This window comes from Microtus ochrogaster, linkage group LG9, assembly GCF_000317375.1.
Source record: "Microtus ochrogaster isolate Prairie Vole_2 linkage group LG9, MicOch1.0, whole genome shotgun sequence".
NCBI lineage: Eukaryota > Metazoa > Chordata > Mammalia > Rodentia > Cricetidae > Microtus > Microtus ochrogaster.
The window spans coordinates 19,105,837-19,116,720 of record NC_022034.1 but is presented as its reverse complement, the minus strand read 5'-3'; the positions used below and the strand labels follow the sequence as shown (position 1 = coordinate 19,116,720).

General features: G+C 32.9%; 1 protein-coding gene across 1 annotated transcript in view; it reads left to right on the top strand.

Annotated features, from left to right (window-relative positions):
- The window catches only part of Ascc3 (activating signal cointegrator 1 complex subunit 3), a 315,331-nt gene that overhangs the window by 12,278 nt on the left and 292,169 nt on the right, over positions 1–10,884 (top strand). Inside the window, exons 2-3 of the mRNA XM_005363511.2 lie at positions 4,376–4,507; positions 7,382–7,532. Of these exons, the coding sequence (XP_005363568.1) occupies positions 4,418–4,507; positions 7,382–7,532 (241 nt within the window). The 5' untranslated portion in view covers positions 4,376–4,417. The remainder of the gene's footprint in view (positions 1–4,375; positions 4,508–7,381; positions 7,533–10,884) is intronic.

Below are 10,884 nucleotides of genomic sequence, written 5' to 3'. Positions count from 1 at the left end.
GGGTTTTTAAGGGACAGGCATAAATTCCTTGATTTTTTTTTCCTTTTAAGACTTATGGTTAGAGTTAAATGAAAATTTTGTCTTTTGACCATAATTTTTCACAGGCTCTTGTTAATGGGCTAGTATGCGGATAGTTAAAATTCATATGTGAAATAGTATGTATTGGATCTGCTCCAAGTTTTTTTAAGAGGTGATGTATATACTTGTTTGTTCTTTTTGAGTTTTTGTAACTGTTCTTTGATGTTGAAGTAGTATTTTAACATCTTGTTTTCCCAAAGACATTTAAAAGAAAAGACTTCCTTATGTTTTCTTAAGAGTAAAAAATGTTGAAATGTGGAATCTTGTAGAATGTGAAACTTTTGGCTTCTGTGTAGGCTGTCCCCTTAGTCTTTGAGTTGGTAACCTGGAGTTAATATAGATGAGTGATTATGATATAAGAGCCAAGTAGAAATTTTGTTTGTAAAATATGCAAGCATACATTTTATATTGTGTGAGGTATGTGTAGGTTTAATGATCTCTTCCTGTGCTTTCTGAGTTCTCCGTGAGTCAAATGTGTATCCTAACTTTTAAGGACTGTTTAAGACAGTCTCTTTTTGCTTAAGAGAGGCATAGGATCTGTTGTCAGTTTGGTAGGTAGAGTTATGAATAATTAAAATTACCCTTGAAGTGTTGAAACAACATTACTGTGAGTGTATTCTACACAGCTGTGTTTTTGCTGTATACTTGAAACTTTTTGTTTCTTCAGATGAACTCCAGGTGAAGAAGTTGGTTTGTGTTTAATGGTTATGTTGATGTTTATTTTTTGAAGGCATATGTTAAACATCGAAACCATGCTATACTGGAAGATTTCCTAATTTGAGATAAATGTGGTGATTAAAGGAAAATTTAAGGAAAGAGCAGATGCCTGTTTGAAGTTTCCTATCAGTATAGTTTGAAACAACATCATCTTATTGTTAGTCCTTTCTTAATAAAATAATTATTTGTGTTTGTGTGAGTGCCTGCATGTATGTATGTACACCAGTTGTATGTCTGGTACCCACAGAAGCCAAAAGAGGGCATCCCATTGCCTGAAATGCTAGCTGCCATTTAATTCCTGAGAACCAAACCTGGGTCTTCTTCACGAGCAGCAAGTGCTCTCAACCACCGAGCCATCTTTCCTTTGACTAGACATTTCTTATTGAAGGTTGAGAGTATTGTCATGTTTGGTAGTATTGTCTAAATTTGCAAATAAGTTTAAAATCAATGAAAATATTAAGTTCTTTAAAAGAAAGGACAGGTAATTCAGGGTATTACTGTTGGATAGTCAAAATTATTAAATTTGTGGTCCCAAGTACACCAGTTTTCCTTAAAACCATGCTGAGACAGTGTATTCTACACTTCATGTATTTCCTGTTTTGATGCTTACATTTTGAAATCTGTGAGGTTCTGAGGCAGAATATGTTAAGTTTAATATCAGGACATTCTTTGAAGAGTTTTGGCTTTTGTTATCCTGAGGAGAATGTATCCATCATTCTTGTGGTTTTGTAAACTTCAGTGCTGGAAGGCATTCTTTGTATGCCTTGCTTTTCTACTGGTATTACCTATGTACAGTCCTCGAAAGAACTGAGGAAAAGAAATGTTAAAGAAAGATACTTTCAGTACAATTTTATTTTTCAGGGAATCTAGTTGAGAAAGCCTGGTAGGAGACAGATTGAATCTAAATGGAGACCATTGATTCTTACTATATAGATTTTCTTTGACGTGAACAGACACTGAATACTGATTTAAGGGTAGGTGATATCTTTCTTGTCTTAATTCAGTCATTTTTATTTTTCATTTCATTTATTTATTTAGGCTAGTTATTTTAAAAGTATGGCGTTTGACTAGTGCACAATAAAGTTTGAGAAACTATCCACTAACTTCTGGTTTACTTTTTTCCTTTTCAAATGTTTTAAGAATATATTACTCAATGTTAGAAACATTTAAATGATACTCTCAGAATTATCTTGGAACAGAAGACTGTGATGTGAGGTTCAATAGAACCTTATTCGAAAGAGAGATTAACATATGAAAGAAGGCATTTGATAGAGGAAATGCTGCAACCTGCTCAGCATAGGCTGGCATGTAACTGATAGAACATAAAGGAGAAAGTTTGAGAAATACGGCATAAAAGTCCTCATCCTTCCTACAGCATTAGCTATCTTTTTTTTTTTTTTTTTTACATTTTATTTAGTGTGCGTGTGTGTGTTTGTAATATATGTGGCAGTCAGAACAGTAGGAGGCAGTTGGTTTTCTCTATCATGTGATAGGTCTCAGGGATCCAGTTCAGGCCACATACCCTAGCTGGCACGCCTGCCACTGAACTGTCTTGTCCGCCTGCCGTTTAGTTTCTAATATTCATCACAGGTCTGGCCTGCTTTCTCCTTGCAAGTTTATTCATTTTTTTTCTTTTTATACATTTTTCTCTGTTCCCCTCCCCGCCTCTGCCCTCTCCCATGGTCCCCATGCTCCCAATATACTCAGGAGATCTTGTCCTTTTCTACTTCCCACGTAGATTAGATCCATGTATGTCTCTCTAAGGGTCCTTATTGTCTAGGTTCTCTGGGATTGTGATTTGTAGACTGTTTTTCCTTGATTTATGTTTAAAAACCTCTTATGCGTTAGTGTATAGAATTGTCTTTCTGGGTCTGGGTTATCTTATTCAATATGATGTTTTCTAGCTCCATCTATTACTAAGATACTCATTCTTAGTAAACTGCTTCTGCTTCTATTGTTATCACTGTTTCCCTGTCTAAGCTTTGGTTCTGTTGCCCAAGAGCCTGGAAATCATGCTGGTGCACAAGAATTTGTTTTCCATCATTGTTAATTTTATCACAAGTGCTCACCTATCTCTGTATGCCCACTGAGTAGCTGGAACTTGAAGTCCTCTAGTAGGAGAATTTTCTTACAAGTTGAGTCATTTTACTTTCTTTATAGAATTTCTCCATTGTAAGGTACAGTTCTTTAGCCATTCTAGAAAGTTCTCACTCATCTTTATGCTTTCTCCTATGTTTTTAATGTCTTGCATTTTGTTTCTTATTTAATTACATGTTGTTAAGAGAATGACTTCTATAAGAGGTCAGCAAACTAACTTGGTCACAATGAGCTCCAGGGTAGATTTGATACTTCTAAACATTATTAAAATATTATTATCTTTTTGTATGAGGCCGCTTGTTCATTTCCTGGCCACCCAGACTCCCAGAATAATCATATAGAATCTATATTAATTAAATCACTGCTTGGCCTATTAGCTCTAGCTTCTTATGGGCTAGCTCTTACATCTTAATTTAACTCATTTCCATTATTTTATATTTTACCATGAGGCTTGTGGCCTACCGGCAAGTTTCCACCTGGCAGCTTGCAAATTCCCTTTTTGGTGGCTACATGGCATCTTGTGTGACTCGGCCTTGTTTCTCCCAGCATTCTAGTGTCCCATGCACCCCCCTCCCCTACACCTCTATTCTGCCCTGCACAGGCCTAAGGCAGTTCTTCATTAACCAGTGGTATTCACAGCATATAGAGGGGAATCCCACATCATTTCCTGATCTATCTAATACCATTTGAAATTTGTTGAGATTTATACTGTTGTATACAATATACTATCTTAAAACTATTTCATGATCAGCAAGATGGATGACATAGCAGGTAAAGGCTACCAAGCCTGATAATCCTAGGATCCAATAAAGTAGGAGAGAACCGCCTCCCACAGTTGCCCTTTGATTTCCCTGTACCATGGCACATGCACGCGTACGCGCACACACACACACACACATACACACACACACACAGAGGTGTGCATATACACACGTGCACGCATGTGTGTGCAATGTAATTAAAAATTTCAAATGTACATAATGTATATTTTTAATCATAAAATATTATGTTTTTAATACATAAAAAGTGTATGTTTCTGTGTGTATCTTTATTGAATTTTGATAGGGGTAGGGTTTGGGTATGGCTTGTGAATTGGGCCATCAGTCATTGATGTCTTTGTACTGCACATTGATGTTGGACTTTCCATTTCTTTCTGGAGGTCTGTTTTAATTTTTAATTTTTAAAGCCATGCATATGAACTAAGAACTTTTTATATATGTTGTCTTTTATTATTGTTTAGAATCTTTGCTTTAAGTCCCTTTTACCTTTTGCTCTAAAGTCTGTTTTGACTGATATGATAGAATTGTTATAGTTTCTAGCACATCTGCTTATTTTTTGCTGGGAGATTTTATTCTATACTTAAGAAACTAACATTGGTCGCAAGTGCTTTCGTGTTTTTTATTTTTCTCGTATAGGTCAGTTTCTTAAGTTTGATTATCTGTGTCATTTCTAAACAGATAAATATCATTGTGTTTTGTTTCAGTTTTGAGTCTCTTATTTCTATGGATCACTGATTGAGTAAACGATGGCTTTACCTCGGCTCACAGGAGCTTTGCGCTCCTTTTCAAATGTCACCAAGCAAGATAATTATAATGAAGAAGTAGCTGACTTAAAGGTAAATGTTTTTAGGTGAAAACCATTAAAAATAAAGAGTATGGGTATTTGACATTTCAATTTTTAGTTGTATGTGCTTAAAATGAACATTTTATCTTGTTTCTGTCCTGAGAAGGAGATTGAGTATACTGTTGTATTATTGAAGTATACTTATGTTAAGCACCTCTGACTGTTATCAAAGGGAATAATCAAATACAGGCCTTCATGTTTTCTGTTAATTTTGTGATTTAGTTTACATTTATTTTGAATCAGCTGGATATGTTTTTAGGTCTCCTGTTAAATTCTTCACACATGAACCTTAACATAGGAATATAATATTAATTTCAGGTTTTATAGTTGGTCTCATAGTTGACATGTCTATATAATTGGTAAGAGTACATTCAATGCTTAAAGAAGTTAGTTGTAAGGCCTTATTATGTTAAAAACTTTAGAAATAAATGGTAATAATAAAAATGTATGGAACTCCAGATTCTTTAACAGTAATGTAGCTAATTGAAAATGACTGATGTGGATAAATTCCTTACATGACTGAGCTTTATAGTACTTAGCAGTAAGTTTATGTTCACTATAAACATAGCTTCTGTTTGGACAATGTGGTTAACACTTTGGAGTTTTATGGAAAGAACACCAGTCACTTTTCATATTAGTTGAATGACTGCAATTTCTGAGCAACAAATTAGGGCATGTGGTTTCACAGTGAATTTCTTCTGAAAGTAAACTTACTTATGTAGGTAAGTTTTATAAAATAAGTGAATGTAATTATAAAGACGTTATGAAAAGTAGGTTATACTAAGATGCATTGCAAACTCTATGTAAAATATTTGTGAGACATAGAAAAGTTCTTAGTCTATGATACATTAATTTATATAGAATAATATAATACGTTATAGGTTTGGTGGCTCTGCCAACACAAATTTTGTATTCTGTAGAGTGGGAGTTTAAAATTCAGAATCAAGGTAAAGATTGTTTTCCCTGGAAACTCGTCTGTGAATTGTAGATAACAGCCTTCATACTGTATCTCCTAGGATCTTTCCTCTGTAGAAGCTTATCCCTGGCATTCTTGAGTGTCCATAGTTTGTGTTTCTGTAATTAAACCAATCAGATGGGACTATGACCTAACATTAATGGCTTGCTGAGGTATTGGAGGTTAGGATTTCAATATTAATTCTGAGAAGCAGTTTAGCTCTAGTTTGCAAATGTAAGGAGTTTACTTATTTTAATCCTTAAATTATAGTATTTCTTTCTGAATATGATTATATTGTATACTGTTTCAAAAGGTAAATGAGCAAAAGCTGTCATACATATATATTTCATATTAAGAATGAAGTTTATGGAGTCTTAAATCTGTAAATGATACACTGACTTTTAGCAGAGAAGTTAAATGTTTGGCATCATAATCAAGGATTATAGTCCTCATGATGTATCTACTTTATGTGGGAATATAGACGGCAGTTTCTGAAGATCTTAATGTTCTTCTTTAAAAGAAAAATTTAATTTTTTTTTTTTAATTTTTGGCTTTTCAATTGACTGTATTGCGGAGTGGTAACATAATTTCCTGGTAGGCTGAACTTCATTGATGCAGTCTTTATATAGTGTTACAGTTAACTTCTTCACCTAAAGATTCACTCACTCAGAAAGTAAAGATTATTTATTACCAGTCTTTTGGTAGACTTCCCTCTAATGATGCAGAATTGTGTCAGACAAGGAAACAGTCTTCATAATGATTCTTACATTTCTCACAGTAATAAATATAAAAATTATAATGCATATTCTTAATGAATATTAATATAGTTTGTTTTCTGTTTTTACCTTCCTATGGCCTTGCAAATTATGCTGAAATAGGGATAATATAAAAGATTTTTGCAGTTTAAAAACATAAAGACTACATACCTTTCCCCCTTGTCATTTTATTTAATATTGTAGTATTTTAAATACTTTTGCTATCCGAGGATGGAAAATAACATATTCAGTAAATTTTGTTTTAATGTGCCTTTTTAATCGCAGATAGTGTTCCCCATATACAAAAGTAGAGATGAAAGTTAAATGAATCATTATACTTATGACCTTATTATAACAGCTAAAGTCATTTTATGGCCAGTCTATATCAACTATACATTTTCCTATTCTCTTCTTAACTCAAATTGTCCAACCTCACTTGAGATTTCAAAATTGAAACAAGAAAGTAATGAATAATTAGCATCGTCAGTGCAAGCAGGAGTTAAGTTACAGTTCTTTGCTTGACTCACCAGTTCTTTATTTTGTTAGATTGCTTCATGACTTTTATCTATGGATCAAAGGCAGGGATCTGACATGAAACTTTTATTGCATTCTGTAATCAATTCTTGAGGAGGAAAAGATTTATGGTTTCAAGAAAAGAGTGTATATAGAAAATAATCTATATCTACCCTTTAGTTCCCGGGTCATGCTTTGGAAAACAGTGTTGTTTAAATGTGTTGAACTGACTAAGAAGGGGACTCTAATAGTCTTCAAATGCCTTTTGTCAAAACATTTTTTTTTCAAAACATATTTTTATAATCATTATAAACTGTTTTAATACAAACAGAAAAGGAAAGGAATATAGTGGGATGTTTTCATGTCAGTTTAGGAATATTGAATTTCCTACTTTGGTATATGAATGATCTTATTTTATAATTAAAATAGTAAACATTTATTTTAAAACAATTTTTTCCCTTGCACAGCTCAATTTGTGACCTCTTAAATTCCTTTTGAGAATAATTGATTTATATTTGAGTAGGTACAACTTTGAATTCTGGGTAGTGCAAAATAGCTATTATGTAATGCAAATCATACATGATAAATAATGGATTGGAGAAAAACTTTAACCAGAATATTTTTATGTTATACTTTTTTTCAGCTGAAGCGATCCAAACTTCATGAACAAGTTTTAGATTTGGGCCTCACATGGAAGAAGATAGTCAAATTTTTGAATGAAAAACTAGAGAAGAATAAAATGCAAAGTATAAATGAAGACTTAAAAGATATACTGCAAGCTGCAAAACAAATCGGTATAGTCCTTAACAAAATCAATATGGTTCTAAAATAGATTCCTTATAAGTTATATTTTGCTATATACCTTAGTAATATATGGTAAAAATCTGCAGTTTCCCGCTAGATATTCCTGGTTGCATATAGGACAGTCTTATCTGTTAATGAATGTTGGACAGTGTGTCAGGGGTAGAACTACACAACCAATTGTATACAATTAATTGCTCCAAACATTAAAAGTTCAGTCTCCCAACAGATGGCCACCTAGAGCAGAAGAGAATATAACTTGTACTTTGACTGCTTCAGCTCCCAATTTTTACTAACATTCTCATTAGTTGATTATATTTACACAAAATTGTTATTTGAAATTATAATATTGATATTTAATGCAAGCTTACTTTCTAAAGGTTACAAACTAAGCTAAGTAAAACTAAGCTGAAATCGTAATAAAATTTCTTTGTACATTGGGATGCATGATGTCATTCTAAATTTTTGATAGTTAACGCTTCTGTAGTTCCATCTTTCTCAAATTTATCAGGTTTATACTTCCAGAATTCTGAACTCATTTTCTGTTTCATGTATTCCTTGTCTTCCCCAAATTATCTTTGCTTTCCCCAATGAGCTGCTTACTGGTGATTTTCTCTCACTTCCTCACAATTTCCATGCCTGTGTCTGGAGACCTGTATACCCTACTCACTGTACTGGGAAAAATTTCCCTCCCATACTAGAGATAGATGCTCCTTGTCATTTGAACTCAACTAGAACATTGCTTCGCCACTGTAACCTTCGGTAGACTTCCATCTCTTTCTCCTCCTCCTTCTTCTTCTTCTTTTTTTTTTTTTGTAGATTTTCAAGATATTGGTGAGTGTTTCAATTATATTTCTTTGAGTTGAAGACTGTAATCATCAGATTAAAAAATTAGTGTCTGGGCTTCAATATATCATTTAAGTCTTATTGTTTTATAATCCAGTATAGTATTGAATAGACTGTCCTTATTGTTAGACTGAAAAGTAAAAGATATACATGTTTTGCCTCTTTTCTTTTTCTGAAGTTTTAGAGCAGTAGAAAAATTTGAGTTTGCATGAGTCTAGGGGAAACAGTATGATATGAAGACATTTATGATATTTTTTGGCAGTCACACTGTTTTAAGAATATTGAAAAAAAATAATAAACATACAAAGTGTATGGTTTGCCCTGATTTGATATAACCCTGCTGCTCTTATTATCTTCATTTATAAGAAGTTATACCAGGGTTTGAATGAGGTCTTTTAAAATACTATCCTTAGCTCCATTATAATACTTCAGAATACTTAATGAAATCACAAATGGAATTTTGAGTTTACTAAGTACCACAAGTAAATTTTTTTCTTATATTTCAAAAAATACAATTAGATTATTTGTCCAATGTTTGCTGTTCACAAGTCACATACACAACAAAACAGCTCAAGAGGTTAAAAAGATTCATGCAGTAGAGATAGAAAGTAGACTATAGGAGTTACAAATGGCAAGCAGATGGGTCAATAGAAACTAAAGTTTCCCAATTTTCTCTAAATACATATCTTTCTCAGGGGCAGAATAAAACATTTGATTTTAACATCACAGTAACCAAATGGTTTTATTCCAGTTAGAATACAAATAATGATTCATCGAGAACTGAGGTGCCTTGTTTCAGCATTGAAATTCCATTGTATGGAAAGAACTGTTGGTTTTGCTTTCTAGATTTGTAACCACTAGTTTCTTTGAGTTTTGACTTTTGTGTTTATCTTACTTTTAGTAAAATTAAGAACAGTGTTAATCAGATATGAAAATCAATTGAAGAAGATACCTAGGCCTTCACATGTGGTGTGTCTCATCCTGTCATACACTGACACATATAAACATGTATACCCATACTATTTACTCATGTTCCCTCCCAAAGAAAAGTAGTGATCAGAAGGTAGGGTGGGCAGCAGCGATTTACATAGTTTGTCGAGATGGGTCCATCATGGTTGTATGTGTACTGATAGCCATTGGTCAGCAAACAGTATTCTGTTTGTGATGAGTATTTTGATAGCTACATGTTCCACAGTATAGTTGTACAAGGGACAGAGAAGTACCCGTAGGCAAGGCAGTAAAAGGTTTATAGAGAAACAAACTTTGGGCAGGTAGGTTATGATTTAAGTATTTCAAAGTAAAATGTTATATGTGGATCCATGTTAGAAACTATAATAAAATAACATTGCAAATAGATATGAGATGTAAGGGAACATTGTAATGTTTTCAGATGTATAAATGGGAAATTTAGATTAGTTAAAATGTAGCAAAACAGTTGTAAATTGAGGATTTGCCAATATTCAGGGTTGAAAGAGCATCAGTGATTTCTAGACAGTTTTAGTTATCAGATTATGTACTTTGGTATGTAGGTGGTATTCCAAGAAAGTGGTTTGAATGTTTTTAAAAGAAAATATAATTACAAAATAAGTCAGGCACCTAATCTCTATTTTTGTAAACATGTTTATACCAAGTTGCTTGTCTTACTGTTTTTGTTTTAAATAAATGGAACAAATTTAAGTAAACAGTTCAAAATTATAATGTAATTTTCACATGTGAAGATCAGTTATCAAATGGTAAAACTATCATTTTAAGTTTGAACATAACAAAATAAATTTGACTGCATTGAACAGTTCACTATTAATATAAACATAAACAATTTATTACTTTACTGAACAATGAAGCTCTAATTCATTAGAAAACTCATTTATTTGTTGGCTACTTTTAACTTAATGCTTTTTATGTAAGGGCACAAGTTTTGATAGATATTTTAATTTGATTTTTAAATTTAAAAATTCATCTTTTTGAAGAATTTCTTAACTACTAGGAAAGGCTATTGAAAAAAGTGAATTTTAAATTGTTGCGGGAGCTGCTTGTTTGTCCCGGCTGCCCAGAACTGAAATAATCACATAGAAACTATATTCATTAAATCACTGCTTTGCCCATTAGCTCTAGCTTCTTATTGGCTAACTCTTACATATTAATTTAACCCATTCCTATTAATCTGTATATCACCACGTGGCAGTGGCTTACAGACAAAGATTCAGCATGTCTATCTCTGGCAGTTCCATAGTGTCTTCCTGATTCTGCCTTCTTTCTCCCAACATTCCCTTTAGTTTTCTCTGCCTAGCTCTGTTCCCCTACAACTCTGCTATAGGCCCAAAGTAGTTCCTTTATTAACCAATGAAAGTAACACAGACAGAAGGACCTCCTACAACATTTCCCCTTTTCTGTTTAAACAAAAAGGAAGGCTTTTACTTTAATATAGCAAAACTACATATAACAACAGGTATCAAGCAAGAACTACAGTTACAATATTTATATCTACTTTATCTTTTATCA